Raw genomic sequence first — 20132 nt, forward strand, 5'->3', positions numbered from 1 at the left:
ATGATGAAACAAAAAATGAACTTACATATTATTATAAAAATTTGTGAGTTTCTCGTTTTAACTTGGATATACCCTTTTATCAATGATCTGGTGCGATTGTATTATTTAAGGGAAATTGTCTTGTTTATATTCATAATGTTTTATTTTTATTAATCATATACTTTATTATGAAATTATTTTTTTTTTAAAAATATGTACCTTGTTTTTTTAGAATGTACCTAATTATTATTTGGATAAATGCTACAATAATAATAGAATGTTAGATACAAGAAATTATCGATCACTGACAAAAAATAAGCGGGAAAAAGAATCAAATATTGCAGGAGTAAAAGAAGGAAAATCAATATATAAGAAATTCGAAAAAAAAGAAATATTTAATAATGAAAAAGAATCTACAGTTAGAAACAAGCTATCAAATGGAAGTTTACTAAATAAGGCACAGTACTACACAGAAATTATAGATTATAATAATGGAATGTTTGATGGAAAACATTTCCATTTTCAAAAAAAATGGATAAAAAAAAAATATTATGATGATTTTCTTGAGAAAAAAAAGAGAATTCATGATATAGCTTTAAAAAAAATAAAATTTAAAAATTACGGATTTGGAGTTGCTATACTTTTTATTTTTTTCTTATTCGGATTAGGATTACCTACACTAAATATATTATCTACTTTAAATATTATACAAAATGGAGTTTACGAAAACACATTAATGCATAAGATTTGGATATTTATAGAAGGATGCATCAATGGAATTGGTTTAAACAAAGATAATATATATTTAGTATCATTGTCTATACTTCTCGTTTTATTAGCTATTGTAGTTATAATAGTCTTAACTAGGATTTTAAGAAATAATGAAAAATATAATAAGACTAAATTGATGATTGATTAAAATAAATATAAAAAATTTACAATATTATGTGAAAAATCCTTTAGTAAGAACTAATATTTGTAATATCTTTAATTATGTTCTTATTAAACTTACTCATAATTAATTATATTTTATAGATTCTCAAGTATATGCTTTGTCCTTTTGATGCAGATCAATGAAATATAATGTTCTTCGTTTTTTTGTAAATTTGAATATTTGATGATTTCAAATTTGTTTATCAAAATAATTATTTCAACTCAATTATTTTCTTAATATATATATTTGTGTATCTAAATGGAATTTTATGAAAAATATATGCTTTTTCTTATAAATGAGTATAAAGCAGCACAACTCATATATTCTTATTAGTGTGTTATATTTTATATTTGATATGAAAATTGTTTTCTTATCTTTTTTATCTTGTTCTAATGTAAAATGATTATGTTTTAAAGTTATTAAATAAAAGTGTTATTATCTTTAAATTTACAATAGCTATATTTTATTTTATATTTAATGAATAGGAGTGAATATATATTTGTTAAAGTAATATGTATATTATTTATACATGGAAAAATATTTAATTTTATTTCTATAAATACTGTTTTATGTGATATATGTAATAAAATATATTAATTTTAAAAGATGTATTTAATAGTCATTTATATTTTTTGCATTTTATATTTATGTAATTATAAATATATAATAGTATTATATTCTTGTTAATTATTTATTATTTATAATTAAATACTAATTTGGAAATTCGAAATAATTACAATTAAAAGGAGTTAGATCCATTTATAATATCATTATTATATTTCTTATTGGCACAGTTATTTCGATTCCGAATAAATTATTTAAATACAAGTTGTTTTGAAAAATTATAGAAAATTATACTAGATATGATTCTTATTTTTCATGTCATTAAATTTTTAATATATTAGATTGAATCAACTGTTAATAGGCAAAATATGCAAATATACCTTATTTACTCCTTAAAATTTTAAATATCTAAAAATGCTTTATATGCCTATAAATATATATTTATATGTAATTAGGATAAATACATATTCTTACTATTTTCTATTATGTGTAAGTATTTATTTATATATTTGTCTTACTTCGTATGGTATCTATACATATATTAAGTAAATGTTTAATATTATTTAGGTGTATAAAATTACATAAATCGTTTATATTTATCATTACTAATTCCTTCATATTTATAACGATAATTTTTTAAATAAAATAACAGTAAAAAAAAAAATTTTATTTTTCTACGATTAATTTATAAATAGATGTTCAAAGTACAGATTATTACTAATATATATTAAAATTTTATTATTTCAACTTTTGTTTTAGTATAAACTGTATTTAAGGAATAATATATTTTGTGTGTTCCTACGATATTTCTATTAATAAGAGGATACATACATTTAATATTTTATTAATCCATATAAATAATTTTAATTCATATCTATTTTTAAAAATATTACTTCAATGGTTTTAATAATAATACATGATAACGAAAGATGTTATAAATTACTATTACTGGCAAAATAAAACGAATATATTATTTAAGTAAGGATACTCTGGAACTAAATATTTTCCAGAAAGAATAACGCTATCATTTAATTTCTTTTTTTTTTTTCATTATATTTCTTCTAAATATGTAAATTTAAATAAAAAAAAAAAAAAAAAATTCTGGTAAATGAATTTAAAAGTAAATCGTTAACGAAAATGATAAGAATTAAAGTAAAAATTATAATATTCAGAAATTATTATACAAAAATAAAAAAATTTAATTTATTTACCTTTTATATACATATTATTTCATAGATTTGATTGTAAGTTTTACGTTCTATATTTTAAGTGATTTGTAGTCCTTTGAAAAACGAAAGCTTTACATTTAGTATATCATAAGATGTGGTGCATAATATTGCTTTTTTTGTTTATCATTTTTGCTATTTTTTTATTAAATAATAATAATATTACTTAACACTAATAAAACGTCTTTCCAAAATACGATGTTAATAAAATTAGAATTATTAATAGAAAAATATTGTCATAATTATATATTATCATCCCCAAATAGAGGACAATATATTTCCTACATTCTATACATACTATATTCTATAGATTCCATAAACTAGATATATTCAGTATTTAGAAATATTAATGAAACTTATACTTTAATTATTAGTAAAAAAACAATTTGATTAAACTCCCACATATAATAAATAAATTATATATTTTAAATATTCTTGAATAAATTCAAATTTTGTTATTTTTATTATAATTATTTATTTAAAAATATAATTAAATAATAATTTTTTAATATATATTTAGAGTTTTCATTTTATATATCTGTATAAAAATACTTTGTAGTTACATATATGTTATTAGGTTTTTATGAAAATATATAAAAAAAAATTAGAAAAATAAATGTAGCATCATATATGATTAGAAGTATACAATATTAATGTAAATTTATTCGTCATTTTATACATTATAGATCTAAAAATGTATATCATGAAACAATATCTTAAGTCAATCTTATTTATTAAAATTTCTGTGTTTGTTCTTGTAACTTGGATATCCCATCTTAACGATGATAACGTATGCTCAAATTATTTAAGGATATTTTTATTATTTATATTTTTCTGTATTTTATTCTTATTTATACTGTTTTTAGTGTTTTATTTTTAATTTTATTAAATCATAAATATTTAATTTATGTTTTCAGGTGATGTTTAACAAACCTCTAGATAACATATACAAATTTTATGGAAAAATATATACAAGAAATTATCGATTACTAGCAAATTATAAAAAAAATAAAGACTCAATTATTACGGGGTTAAAGGAGGAGATATTAAATAATGGAGTTCATGAAAGTAAAGATCTAACTTATAAGGAAAAGGAGAAGACAGGACAAAAGAAATTATCATGTAAATATTCATCCAGGAATGGAGGTGTAGATGTAAAAGCTATGGGAAATAAATATTGTACATTTGAAACAAAAAAATATTCCAATATGGAAAAAAAAATATTCAAAGAACTTGATTATGTAAATTTTCTTCAAAACAACAGAACAATTAGCGACAAGACTTACAAAAAAATAATCCATAAAAAATATGGTTTAAAACTAGCTATACCTGTATTATTGTTCTTGTTTTTCTTGATAGTATCCATAGTAGATTTCTCACTAGGTTTTTCTACAACTAACGTTACATGGGATGGAAGTTTTTTAGGACTATGGCCTCATTTAAAAGAGTTGACTAATAATGAGGATGGATGGTTATCGACTGCATTAAAATGGTTGAAAGGAAATACATCAGGATTATGGAAGCACTATGTTGTTGGGACACAGAATAATGTATGTGATTTGTGTAAAAATGCAGCTGATAATCTGGATATAAAATGCATATTAGGACAATTACTTGGATACATATTATATTTCGTACCATTCATTATATTAGGTGTCACATTTATATCATGGATTATTTATTACCATAAAAAAGTTAAAAAATATCAAAAAATTAAATTAAGGAAAAGATAAAATTAATAATAAGAAAAATGTTTTATTCTATAAAGAAGTCTTTAATATGATTTACTAACTCTAACACCTTTACTCAAGAGTTTATTAAACTTCCATATAATTACTTATATTTTATAAATGCATATGCACACAAGTCGCTTTTTTTTTTTTACAAATATATAACAAAAGATTTTATTTTATCTAAATTTGAATTTTTAACATCCTTCAATTCTATTATAAGGTAATGTATGAGAATGATTAATTTTCATGGTTTCCTATATACAAGTATGCATTTATATAGATTGTCATTAAAAATGATTATATATACTACATATGTGGGTTAAATTTAATATATAATAACCAAATTTATATAAATTTACTGAAATATTTTATTTTCTATTTTATTTAAAAGAACTCGTTTTGTGTTTTTTATTTTGTTATAATCTAAAAGTGTTATTTATTTATGTTATTAAGAAAAATTATAATTACCTTTGTATTAGCAATTAATTTATTTTGTTTTGTATATAATAAAAGTGAATATATGTCGTTTCTCTTATATGTATATATATATATACTTCTTAAACCTTGGAAAGAGCTTATATTTCTTTTACAAAATAGGTGTATGAAAAATATTTTGTAGAACGTAATTGTTGTAAAAAGTTTTTTAATGTATATTTATTTTACTTTGAATGATATATCTTTGAAGATATAAAAATGTATTTAAAATATATTTCTTTTAAATTTTTATTATTTGTTGTAGTTTAAAAACTTATATATTTTTTATATATTTGTAACTTAATGAAGAGTTAAAAATATTAATTATTTTATTATTGCGTTTATTTGAGGTATTTAATTAATTTTGCAGTAACTGAATTGTATATATATATATATACACTATAGAAACAATTTATAAATAAACATACTGCAAATTTATTTCATTTATTGTATTACTAAAAAATTGAACTAATGAATTAAATGTAATCATATATGAATGAATTATATATGTAATTTCTTTTTTTCTTCTTTTTATAAGAATTTATAAACAATTAATCATGTCATATTATTGAAAAAAATTATATTAAAATTATGTAGTCCTATATTTTTCATTTGTAGGAAATTATTCAATAATATTAATAAGAAAAATGCATATATTATATAGAATTACAAAGTATAATAAAATGTAAGTAAGAATGTTCCTATAGTTAAAAAAAAAGAAAAAAATATTACGAAAATGCTCTTTTGTATAAGGCATAACAACAATATTTATAAAAATATCTATATGAATAAAAAAGTAATGATGATAATAAAACTTGTATAGAATTATAAAAACTTGTTTTCATGTATTTATTCTTTTTCTTTAATACTATTAGCTTTTCATTTATTTGTATATTTATTGTATTCCCAAAGTAAAATACATGACAACAAAATTCTTCTTTACTAGAAGCCACTTAAGAAAAAGTTATATTTTGAGCATGTATAACATTAAAACCGTAAAAAAGTTAGATACTTAATTCAAAAAAAATAAAAATACTTTTTGGGAATTTTCTGAATATTAAGATTTTAATTTTTCTATGATAATATTGAACTTTAATATATATAATTTGTTTTAAACTTTCTTTTAATTGTTTTTAATTGTTAATATATATATATATATATATATATATATATATATATATGTAACGAACATACATTACGTGGGTATGTATATTCCATGAGAGATCCTTAGTTCACATATTTACATGTCCCTCTTATCTGACTTCGTTTATTCTCTCTTTTATCTTAGTTTTTTAGTTTTCTATTTTTGTAATTAATATTTGAAATATTAAAATCTAAAATTAAGATAATATTAAATTCCAATAGAAATACATCGTATACTAGTTTTTAAGAATAAGTAATATTTGAAATTTACAGTTGTAGCAAAATAAATGAATTTAACACATAATATTGAATTAATACAATAATTATTGTAATATTTATAGTTAAAATTATAAAAAATAATTTATTTTATCTACTTAGGGTATCAATTTTTATTGTACCTATATGTATTTATAGAGTGTAAATGCACACATTTCAATAAATAAAAAATATAAGAATTTCGTGAATTAACGTTGTGTCCATGCGACGGTTATCAATATTATGGATATAAACAAAAGGCTTTCTTTTTATTTGTTACTTGTATCTGTATGCAGATGACTTATTTATCCAGAGAGAAAGTTGCGCTGAAAAAGGAGATAATGCAGAAGTAATATATTATCCAACATGATTATGCAAAAGTGACTTCAAGAAAATAAAAAAAAATTAAATAACATAAAAAGTGATTAATATTGATACAAAATGTATCTATATAATTGGAAATTTTAAGATAATTTTTTTTTTCTGTTTTAGGATCTTATAGCAATTAAAAAGAAATTTTTCTGAATAGGAAGATGGATATATATGTAATTGTTTTACGTAAAAGATACAGAAAAATATAGTTATATATCTGTTTAGAATATTTCTCTAATTTATTTTTTCTTTACTTTGTATGAATGAAGAAGTAAAAAAATAAGCCTTTAACTATGTAGTTTCTTTAGAAATGGGGATATAAGACTTAAAAACAATTGTTATCAACATATTTATATGTGTCAATAATGTTGCTATACGTGTGCATTTATATGTGCATACATATGTGTGTGTGTACATTTGCACATGAACGTGCATACATGCGTGTATGTATATATGTAAATAATTATAGGAGAGTGTACATATGTATTCTTAATGTAATATATCCATTTACATATTTCAATGCATGTACCTACCTATATTTCAAAAAACGTATCTTTATTTTTAAACTTGAGAAAATACGTAGAATTATTTGACTATAATAGTAACAGGGATGATGTAATCATGTTTTACTAACTAAATGGAGTGAACATAAAAATAATAGTAACAAATAAAAGACATACAATATATATTTACAGACTGGTTTATCCATTTCATCTTATGAGATTATTACAACATTGACTTATCATGGCTTAGCTTCATACATATATATGAAAATTTTTTTTTATGTTATTGCATCCATCATTCAAGACATCAATAAAGAAACTCATAGGAAGTGTGCATTTATACAGACACTAATACTAATTTAATCCGTTTAAAGTAAAATAAATAGAATAAGTAATTTATCTCCGGAATACAATGTTATGTCAATAACTTAAACAATTTGAGGACACAACTGAGTTAATAACTATGTTCATTAATAGGATAGCATTATTCACGATTATATGCTTATCTATGTGTACGACTCTCACGCATATATATATTTTGTTATATTCTCTTTCTCTGTATGTGTTAAATCATTTATATTGAAAAGTCATAAAGGGGAAAACATGCGCACATGCATATGTATGCAAACATTGAATAGTGGAAATTTATTTAAATGAAATTACTAACATTACCAAGATATGTTAATCCGTTGTAGTTCTGAAAACTATAGAATAAGTTAATGTACATAAGAGAGAATGTAACGGATGATAAAATTCAAATAAATGACAAATAAGAATAACAACAATATATAAAGTTCGTTGAAACACTAATTTCTCTTATGGATGTTAATAAAGAAAAAGGAAAAAAAAAATATATATATAAATTATATATCATTTGAACAGAGATATGTACAAATTAATAAATTGAAAAGGAAATTAGTTTAACTATAGCCCATTTTTTATTGCGTCAAAACTGTTAACGTTCATTTGATTACCTCTATTAAAGATATTTATAAGGATATTAAATAATGAGTTCACCGTAAGCATGGAAAAAACAAAAAATAATAATATAGAAATTACAAAAACATAAGGGGTAGAGGTATAAGAAAAAACCGAACGTTATTAGTTCTTCGTAGTAAGTTAAAAAACATATAAGTAAATAAGTGTACATATACATGAACTGTAATCACATGCTGATGTATATGTTAATAATTTTCACTATAAATAAACTAGTATCTAACGAAGTTTACACATGTAATAGTAAAAAATATGCACAAGTAAATTACGTATGTGAATTTGAATGTAATGAATGAAATAATATGGAAGAGAGAAAAAGGAATAAATTTTACATTAATTTTTTTATTTTGGTAAGAATTACATTAGACATATGCATGGAAACAAATCTGTAGTAAGAAGGTATTAAATATGTTTTGAAAAAAATGAATTAATTAGAAAAAATAAATGCTTGTAAAATTATAGAGTAATATAAAACACATATGAATGAAACTCATAAAGGTTCTAATTTATTGATTATTTTAATACGTGTATGTTTGGGCGGACTTACTTTAATAAAAATCAAAGTGTATTAGTATTATTGTTAAGATTTAATAGTTATATCATGTGTGTTATTGCAAAAATAATGCCTAATGAAATTATGTGAAAATAATAATTTCACTGAATATATATATAGCACACATAAATTAATTTTTAAACAAAATATTAAAATAAAATGCCATATATCTCATTATTATAATATTAATAACAAGATAAATTAAAATAAATCTAATCTATTATATCAAACACTATATATATGATAAATGACTATTAAAACTGACACTTTATGTACAATAATTTAAACAATATTAACGTATTAATATAAATATGTATGAATTAATAAATATACATATAGGAAATAAAAATATATATTTAATAATCAACCTCCATGTCGTATAAGTTCACTTAGGAATTAATATATTTCAAAAGAAATGACAATTATATATTGAATGTTCTTTCATTTTGATAAATATGAATAACTATTTAATTTAAATTGACGTGAATATTTTTAATAGTTCAATCATGCATAAAAGATTTTAGGAAAAAACTATAGTCTTAAAAATTATCAACTGTATTAGTTACATGCATATTTATAAAATAACTATAAAAATGAAGTTTATAAATTTATGTAATTACCATTATATAATATTCAAAACAGATAGAAATATTAATTATGATGCTTTATTTTTTTTTTTTATATAAGAAAGAATTTATAATTTTTGGAAGAGTTATGAATATCCAAATGAAAGTGTTATTTAAGGGTACCAAAACAAGAATATATTTAAATATGTTTATATATATACATATATATATGTGCACATGAAAAATGGTGTAAAAATATAACTATCTTATTTATGTAATACAGCCAAACGTAGTATGCATTATATAGAACATTAAAAATATAAATAATTTATATATTTTTTTTTAATTAATTATTTTTTAGAGAAGTAATTTGCATACAAAAATTAGCATAGATTTATATTTATTCATCTAACGTAATATATTTAATATGTTACATTTTTATAATTAAGTCCATTCTCTAAATTCAACAGAAAATATGTAATTTAAATATATATGATTATATTAATATATATATAATATATTTAATTTATTTAAGTTATGTAATAGTTGTATTTTAATACACGATTTTGGTATTATTAATTTATAATTCAGAAAAATATGTACAGAGCTATCTCCTTCATGTATATATTAAAAAGAAAAATAATACATTAATTTTTTTCCTAAATTTTATTGTATGTATTATTGTACATAATTTTTTCGTATTTTCTAATGATATTATTTTTCTTGTAATTTTTTTTTTAATTGTTTAATTAGTTAAAATGTTTATTTATTACATTTACTTCAATGTTTTTTTTAATATTATAATTTTTATAGAATTTATAATTTTATATTTAAAAAAAATAAAAAAGAATTAAAGAAAAATATAAATGAATTCTTAAATTTAGTAAATTTCTTTTTAGTCATAATTAACATAACGCATTATTCTAAAATATAAGAAATTATAGTTTTTCATTTTTAATGATATGATATAAATGCGTAAATGCGTTAAATTGGATAGTACATATTTAGAGATAAAACATTATGTATGTCAATTAAAGCTTAGAATGGAATTTCTTTAGTTATTTATGTAAAACATTCTATATGTTGGAAGTATATGACACAAGTTAGATTATAATTTATGCTATAAAAAAAAAAAATTTTTCTTAAACTGTGTATACTATTATATTTTATGCTATATCTTATATTTTGAATTATAAAATAGTACATAAACGTATTACGTCTAGAAATGACTAAGTTTATTTTTAGGATTTGACAAAAAAATTAATAACTATATTCCTTATACGTGCTTATCTACCTGTTCTCACCACATATGTATTTTTTTTATTCTAATTATCAAATAAAATCCATATGAATAAAGAAAAAGTTAATTTATCTCATTATTTTTTGAAAAACATTGATAACTAAAATTTAGAATTGGTCTAATAGATTATTATAATATATATGTTGTGCATTTATTAAAATAACTAGTATTGCGAAAAATTATTTTGATGTTATCTTTTTTTTAAATAACTTTGTCAGAATTATTTACAATAAAACTTTTTAAATTATCTTTATTTTTTGTACCAGATATTTGTATTTTATTTATGAATTTTAGTATCTTTTCATAAAATATAATAAAATAAAATGAGTACCCCAATAATTTTATTTTCTTAAGAATATCTTCATATTATACAGAGTTTTGTTTACAGAATAAAAGATAATAAAACATAAAAGGATACCCCTTAAACGGAAAAAGTAAATATTTAATTTAGCTAAATCTCCTATATTTATTCTTTTTATTTGGATATATTATTTTTTAAGTAATATAGTATAATGATAAAAACAAAAAAGTTTACTTTTTATTTTTTAATGCTTTGTGTTATATATACTTATATTAAAATTTTCCCTTATTCGTAGGTAAAATTATTAGGTTATAAATAATAAAAATATTTTCATTTATTTGTTGTGTACCTTTTAAAAATATTTTGATAAATAGGAGAGTGTATATTGAATATTATATTCAAGAACCGATATATTACTACATGAGAAGAAAAGAAATAATGCAGGATTAATTATGTTTTATTTGGAAATATATATATACTATTAAGACAGTTAAGTTATAATAATGAATGAAAGTAAATTAGGAAAGGCGAATCGATAGATAAAAATAATTATAGTGGTTTCCGCCAAAAAATTAGTCAAGAAATGAAAATATGTCATATATAAAACTTTTTCGATGGTAGATAACTTGTTTGAAAATGTATTATATATAGGATTTATTCTTATATATTTAATACTGGAAATATATCAATTCTACAGAGAAAATAAGTTTAATGAATTTAGAAATACGAGTACCTTTTTAATATATGCTTTACAAGAAATATTTATGATATCTGAATTTTCAACTATATTATTCATAGAAATCGCCAAGGAATTTACACAAATATTTTCATTATTGTTAGTTATTTAGTATATTTTGATAGTTACTTAAATATTTGTAAAAATCATAATTTATACAACTGATATATAAGGAAATTCATTTAAAGCCTATTTAAAATGAATATTTGTTTTTTAAAAAAAGTGCTTTGTGTAACTAAAAGGTGTGTACTTAATTCTAAGTAAGAATATATGTTCAAATTAATTACATGATATATTCATATAAAATTAAATATTGTAATAAAAATATATGAGAATATATATATATATGTATAAATGTAAATAAAATAGGGGGTAAATGTTTATAACATTCGAATGTTTTTATGTTTATTTTTATATTATTATGTATTATATTGTGTCAATTTATTATTGTGACTTAATATAGCTGTATTTTTATTTTTTTCTGGTTCATAGTAGTACATAAATATTATAGATTAATATTCAAAACAAAAGTATTCATTTTATGTATAAAAATTGGATCCATATATGTTTGATCTTAATTTTTATTATAGCAATTTTGTTCACTTAATTTAATAAACAAAGTTACAATTAATAAAACATCACCAAAGATAATGAGGTAATTTATGTTTTTAACAATTATAATATCCCTTTTCTTTTTTTTCTATTTTAAGTATTTATTTGAAATCTTCTTATTAGAATATATTTTATATTAGTCATAATTTAAATTTTTTATGTTGTTTTTCAATTGATAAAATAAATACATATATTTTTTTTTTTTCGTTCATGAGTGGTTTATATTTAAATGTATACACAATAAATAATTTTTGTAACAAATATTATGAGTAATACATATTTTAAAAATTAATTTACACAAGAATATTTTTATTAAATTTCTGTATATTTATTCTAGTTATGATACATTTCAATGGTTACTAATATTATTTTGATTTTAAGGATGAATTTTAAATATGGAATAAATTTTTAAATATATAAAGACCGTAATTAAATAAATTGATTAAGTAATATTCATCATTTTATTTTTTAATTTAAGAAGTTAATGGAATTAATGGAATTTTATAAAAATTACCTAAATTTCAATTATAATAATAATGTTGATAACAAAAAGTTATATTTTTTGTTTTAGGTTCTATTAATTGAACACAGTTTAAAACTAATGTTAATACGATAATAATATATACCGTATAAATACTAATTTCATTCTAAATCAATAAATAAATAATTACTAAAACTTAATAATATATTTTTAATGAAATTTAATTAACAATTAAATAAAATATACATAAATTTTAAGGTTAAATATATTTTGTTCAAGAAAACACACACCCATGGATAATAATTTATATAGTTACGATACTTTTAATTATTATTCTATATATGAACATACCAGAGCAGTAATGGTGCATAAAATACGTGAAAAAGTGCAAATAATCTATATTAACTAGAGTTTTTTTTCATATTTTTTATCACCATATATATAATAATTTAATGCTAATTAAAGGAAACATATGTCATATATAAAACAACATAACACAAAAGTTATAATGCTTTTATTAACACTCTAACTTCTTATATATTTTAGTTAGAGTATTAAGATATATTTTGCATAGAAATATTAATTATAAAAAGATAAATAACATGATTTTTGGAAATGCTATATTTAAGAGCCTTTAAAATGATTAAATACTAATTTTTTTATTTAAATACTATATTGTAAATTCAAATTGAACCCCAACATGAATATTAATATTTGTTTTATTAACCACAAGGCATGTATTTTTTGGAATGTATTACTTATACTATGTATTTTCTTAAGTATTTAATGAATTTTTCAAAATTATAGTTCGACATAGAGGAATTGAAATTAAATATTGGAATGATATTCATAAAAAAATTAAACAAATCGTAATAAAAGTTTAATATTATTTTTAATTTTTTTTTTTTTTAACTATATATATTTTTTTTCTAAATATACATATATATATAATTAAATATGTTTATATTTTTTGTTAATGAATTTTAAAATATTACCTTTAGTAATACTGGCATAAAATGATCTTAATTATAAATTATAATTTTCAAGTATTCTAATTTAAATATAAATAATCATTTCTATTTATCTTTAAATGTAATATCTTCATAGATTATGTAGTGCTCTATGAATTAAAAATTTTATAAATATTTTATTTAATATAAAGGAATGAATCCGTTCAAATAGTAAATCAAGTATACTCTAAAATTAACAAAAAATTAAATGTTCTACTAATTATTGGAATTCTGATTTATTATTATATTGCTAAATAATTAGTATATTTAATAAAAACATCCAATTTCTGAATTATATATTAAATTATATATTGTTTATGAAAATTTTATTATTAAAAGTAAAACATCGTTAAATAAGTAGTTTATTAATTTATGGAACTATGAATTATATCTATCTTCTCTATATTCCATACTTTATATAATTTCCATAATTCAGATATTAAAATATATATTATTTTGTAAAAAACTAATAACAATAATTTATTCATTTACTATAACAATCAATAAAATTATATATATTTAATATAATTTAATGAAAGCAAAATATATTATCTTAATTAATTTAGTTTTTTATACATAATAATAAAATAAAAATATTATAATAAATTTTTAAAGTTGTTTTTCTGTCTATTTTATAAAACATGTTATCGTTATATTCATTTTATTATAATTTTATGAAATTACAATAAAAGCATAATCAAAAATTAAAAACAGAAAAAATATAGAGTCCTTTAGAATTAGAAGTATATTATGTCGATATAAATTTTTAATTGCATATATTATAAAATTAAATATATATATTATGGATCAAAAAAATACGTTACTGTTATTTACAATAATTTCTGCGTTTATCCTTTTAAGTTGGATATGTCTTTTTAACATTGATCTCGTATGATAATAATAATTAAGGATACGTGCATTATCTATTTTATTCTTGCCTTATTTTTATTAATATATTTTTTTGTCATTAAATTACTTATTCTTTTAAATAATAAATATTTACATATTTTTTTAGAGTGACTATTATAAAACTTCAGAAGGAAACTATAAAAATAATAGAAAATTAGATAAAAATTATCGATTACTAGCAATATCTAAAGAGGATAAATGTTCAGTTTTTGTAAGATTAAATGAAGAAGTACCAAATTATGCTGTAAGCGAAAATAAAGATGTATATTTTAATGAGAAAGAACCCAAAAGAGAAATAAAACATTTAAATAGAAAATCATTTGTGAATGCAGGAGGAAATAAACAAAATATGAGGAATAGGAAATGTATATTTGAAACGAAAAAATATTCTCGTATGGAAAAAAAAATATTCAAGGAACTTGATTATATGGATTTTCTTAAAAACAACAAAACGATTAGTGATAAAACATATAAAAAAATTATATGTAAAAAATACCGATTGAGATTTGTTTTACCTTTATTATTAATCATCGTATTACTGATATTATACATTTTAGATTTATTGGTGGGTTGTGGGCTTAGGAAGGTACTGTTTAAGGCATTGAAATTGTGTGGTCCAGCTAATTGGTACAATAATTTAAGTGTGTTGTTAAGGGATTCTCCTATTAGTTGGTTGTTCAGGTCAATAAATAAAGTAGATAAAGCATTGGAAAAGATAACAAGTACGAAGAGGGGGGGAGCACAGGTAAAGGAGAGAATAGCAGGATACGTTTATGTAGATAGTTTTTTTAACTATCTAATATATATTATACCTTTGCTTATATTAGGTGTCATACTTATATTAGGCCTTCTTTATTACCACAAGAAAGTTAAGAAATATCAAAAAATTAAGTTTAAGAAAAGGTAAAATATATGGTATGCATTATGTTTTTATCTGTAATGAATTCTTTAATGTAAAAGAACTTCGGTAATATATTTAATTATATAATTATTAGTAGTATTTATAAGTGCTTAAATTTTATAAATGCGCCTAATTAAATCAGTTCGTTTTTTATGCATTATAGTAAAAAATTATTATAACAGTAATTCTATTTATAATTGAATATTTCAAAGTTTTTAATTAAGTATTTCATTGTATTGTATAAGGCTAACTAAATATTATAGTTTCATATTTACAATTTTAAATTTAATTAAATTTCCATGGAAAATATATGTTTATACATTAAAGGAAATATATTATAGTACAATTCACATAATTTTATTGATGTATGATAATTTATATTCAATTCAAAATTTTTAGATTTATATTTTTCATATTGTTCTTGATTAAACGTTTAATTGTTAATATATTTAAAATAATTTATTATGAGTTATAAATCAAACATATGTTTGTCTTTCTTTAATTTGAGGAAATGAAGTGAATAAAATTTGTTGCATTGATATATATATATATATTATTCATTAAAGAAAAAAAATATATATTTTTTTTATGGTATGTTATATACTACAACATAAGCATATTCTAGAGCAAAGTATTATATGAATGTAAATGAATTAAAATATAAAATAAATTTATATGAATCATGATATAATAACTTTCATTACTATAATATATAATGTATCAAGTTATATAAAAAGAATACTATTATAAAAATTCTATTATATATATATATATATATTGTATAAATAAAAGAAGCATTTATATAATGAAATATTTTGCGATGATTAAGTATTAATTATAATAACAAAATTAAGAGTTTATTTTATCCCCATTAACTTGTATATATGAATGTTAACTTATATAAACTTTGATAACGCAGCATGCTGTATAGATTAATTAGAAAATAGAGGAAAATATATAAAAATATATATCTCAATATAATAATAATGTAAAATGAACATAAATAAAATCATAAAATTTAATTATATGAAATATTATTTAAAATATTTATTATCATAAGAACATTTGTATGTTTAATTTATAAAGATATAATCAAAAAAGAGTAATACCTTTATTATTAATATGTAAGAAAATTATCTATTATTCAAATATTCTAAACAAAATTTTAATTGCAAATATAAAAATATTTTTATTATATCTTAGACAAAGATATGAATGAAGAAAAGTAAATTACTTAATATCAATATATCATTTGATATAAATATAATGATGTAAAATATATTAGTATAAACAATATATTTAAAAGAGCATTATAAAGAAAATAAGATAGAATATACAGTTGTTTTCAAAAGATATTGGAATATTATTAAGAATATATATATAAGACACATTTCATGATATAGTTATTTAAAAAGTGGAATATTAAATATATTATAAAGCATGTAAACTATTTGAATATAATACTTCAGTTATTTTAATATATAAGTTATTTACACAAATATGTACAGAATTAATAAAAAAAAGAACAAGAAAATACTTAGAAACCATGAATTTTTCTAAGACTAAAGAATTCTTTACATAAGTAAATATTTAAGAGGTATTTATTATATATAGAATAAAATTTTTTATATATATGTTATATGTTATAGATTTGATTTTAAAAATATATTATGAAACATAAAAGAATACATATATTTGTGTAATGACTAGAATACACTTTATAAAAAATATTACACAAAAATTGTACAACATATAGTTATATTTATTTATTATTAGTATTAATATATTGTTACCAATAATTAATATTTTATTAAAAATATATAATTTTTTGAAAATATGTTTATATTATTATAAATATTACGATATTACATCCATAGAATTAGTAATTCCTGTTTTAATATGTAGAGCAATGTACTAAATATATATTCTCTATATTCTATATTTTATATATTCTTAATAATTAAATTTAATAGGGAACTATATGTTTACTTTTTAGTTTTTTCTAAAAAGAATTAATAAAAAATTATATAACTTGTACACTATATTAAAAAGTTAAATTTTATATTTTGAATTTTTATAAATGAATTCAATTTATTCATTTCAATGATAGGTATTTTTTTTTTTTTTTAAATTTAATTACTATAAAGATTATATATATTATATTTTAAAAGTTATTTATTTTGTAATTTATGTGAAACACGTTATAGTTATATAATTTTTGAAGGTATTTACGAAGAAATAATAAAATTGAATATTAAAAATAAATATTTAATTTTATCATATGAGGAATATTATATTATTTTAAAATTTTTTTCTTATTTAGTATAATATAGTATTAGAGAAATATATGATGGAACAAAAAATTAAGTTAATCTTATTTATCAAAACTACAATGTTATTCGTTTTAATATGGATATTCAATTTTATCAATGATTTCGTACGTTATTTTATTTAAGGATATATATGTTATTTATGCATTTCGTGATGTACTTTATTTAATACAGCTTTTTACTACTAAATTATATAATCTATTATATAATAAGTATTCATTTTTTTTTTCTTAGTATATTTTTAATAAATATTTGGCTAATGAGAACAATTTTAATAAGACATTAGATACAATAACTTATAGATTACTAGCAAAATATAAGGAAGACAAATATTCAAATATTACACAGTTAAAAGTGGGTATGCCAGACAATGGGAAGTCGGATAAAGAAAATATATCTATTAATATAAAAAGAAATAAAGGAAAAAATAAACAGTCAGATGGTAGTCTATTAAATAAGGCTACATATTATACAGAAGTCGTAGATTATAATGATGGAATGTTTGATGGAAAACATTTCCATTTTGAAAAAAGATGGATCAAAAAAAATGATTATAACACTTTTCTTGAAAAGAACAATAGAATTGGGAATATAGCTTTAAGAAAAATAAAATTTAGAAATTACGGATTTGGAGTTTTCATATTTTTTATTTTTTTCTTGTTGGGAATAGGATTACCCATATTAAAAGCACTATCTTCATACAGTGGACTTGAAGAAAAATTAGGTTTTATGACAAGCTTTTGGAAGTATATAGAAAAACCTTTCACGTATATAGTAGAAGAACAAGAAGCTTTTGTATTATTTTCTTTTGTTCTTATCATTATATTAGGTGCTATTCTTATAATAGCTATTCCCAAGATCTTGAGAAATAATGAAAAATATAAAAAGATTAAGTTAATGACTGAGTAAATGAAAAAATAAGTATACGAATTTTTATGTGAGGCAATTATTAATATGAAGTAATATATTTAATATATGAGTAATATATTTCTGAATAAGATAACTATTATATAAAGTTTTATAAATGTACGTGAGTATACTTGGTCTGTATGTTAAGAAACGGTAAAATATAAACATATATGTTTCCTTATGAATTTCACATTTTTAATACTTTTCGTTTTTTATTTTAAAATTTTATTTTCGCTTAATTAAATATATTTAGACAAATATAAATGTTTGTGTATGTAAATAGATTTCTATAAAAAATATATGTTTTTACTTTCAAATGAATGCATAATAGTACAACTTGAATAATTACAAATAAATATATTCATTTATGTTAGGGAACTAAAGTTTTTTCTATTTTATATGTAGTTACAAACTATAATCACTATTTTTTCATGGTTTTAAGAAAATGCATTATTATATTTGAATTAATAATAAATGTGTATAGTATCAAAAAAAAAAAAAGTGAATAAATTTGGTTGTATTAATATTTATAGATTTATTTTTATTAATTAGAAAAAAAATTTTAGAACAATTATATTTAGAGCTTTTTTTAAGAGATATAATGTAAAAAATTTTTAAAAATTATATAGTAACTATCTTGTTATAATTTATTTTGAAATTAATTTTGATAAAAATTGTTAACTAAAAAGGAGAGAAATATGTATAACAGTAACAGAATTATAATATATTAGCTATATTTATATTATATGTAGTATTAGGTTTTAATATATTTTGATCTACAGTACCTACTAAAACCTAAGCTGGAAATACATAATTATTTAACATATGCATAGTTATATTTTTATATTATAAATAATACTTAAAATTATTAATTTGTATAATAATACAAGAAATAGTGCTATTAATTCTTACAGATCATATATATTTATATATGAAACCAATAATTCCAATAATATAACCCTATAAAGTATATTGAAACTTTAAAATTTGTGCTACTATTATTCTTTGTTTTATAAATGTCTTAAAAATACAAACAGGAAATGATATAATAAGAAAAAAGGCAACTAAATTAAGCATTAAATTTTAAAAATAAATTGTTTCTTTTTTTTTTTTTAACATTCTACTGGATATATTTGTGTACAGTATTTTTTTTATTTTAAGTTTTTTTTTTTTTTTTTTTTCTATTTAATAAGGTTATTTGTTCTTTATTAAATAATTTTATGTGCATTTTTTCAATCCAAAGACCATTAGCAAAAGCAGTTGATAAATTAAAATGTAATAATTTTTAAACATATTTTAACAACGTTTTAGAAGAATGATTTTTTATTTTATAAGATAATATTAG

The 20132-nt window shown here is 19.0% G+C and overlaps 4 protein-coding genes across 4 annotated transcripts; all 4 read left to right on the forward strand.

The window, feature by feature from the left end:
- PmUG01_00015400 (fam-m protein) lies at positions 1-898 on the forward strand (the record flags this gene model as incomplete). The annotated part of the gene is made up of 2 exons (XM_029005722.1): positions 1-90; positions 212-898. 2 exons carry the CDS (start codon positions 1-3, stop codon positions 896-898), a joined length of 777 nt encoding a protein of 258 aa, XP_028859183.1.
- Positions 899-3397: 2499 nt separating this feature from the next.
- PmUG01_00015500 (fam-l protein) lies at positions 3398-4436 on the forward strand (the record flags this gene model as incomplete). The annotated part of the gene is made up of 2 exons (XM_029005733.1): positions 3398-3493; positions 3621-4436. 2 exons carry the CDS (start codon positions 3398-3400, stop codon positions 4434-4436), a joined length of 912 nt encoding a protein of 303 aa, XP_028859184.1.
- Positions 4437-14540: 10104 nt separating this feature from the next.
- Positions 14541-15554, forward strand: PmUG01_00015600 (fam-l protein; the record flags this gene model as incomplete). Its single annotated transcript, XM_029005744.1, has 2 exons — positions 14541-14627; positions 14754-15554. 2 exons carry the CDS (start codon positions 14541-14543, stop codon positions 15552-15554), a joined length of 888 nt encoding a protein of 295 aa, XP_028859185.1.
- Positions 15555-17895: 2341 nt separating this feature from the next.
- PmUG01_00015700 (fam-m protein) lies at positions 17896-18787 on the forward strand (the record flags this gene model as incomplete). Its single annotated transcript, XM_029005755.1, has 2 exons — positions 17896-17985; positions 18113-18787. The coding sequence occupies 2 exons, from the start codon at positions 17896-17898 to the stop codon at positions 18785-18787; spliced, it is 765 nt and encodes a 254-aa protein (XP_028859186.1).
- Positions 18788-20132: the final 1345 nt, after the last annotated feature.

This window comes from Plasmodium malariae (assembly GCF_900090045.1).
Source record: "Plasmodium malariae genome assembly, contig: PmUG01_00_3, whole genome shotgun sequence".
Taxonomy (NCBI): Eukaryota; Apicomplexa; class Aconoidasida; order Haemosporida; family Plasmodiidae; genus Plasmodium; species Plasmodium malariae.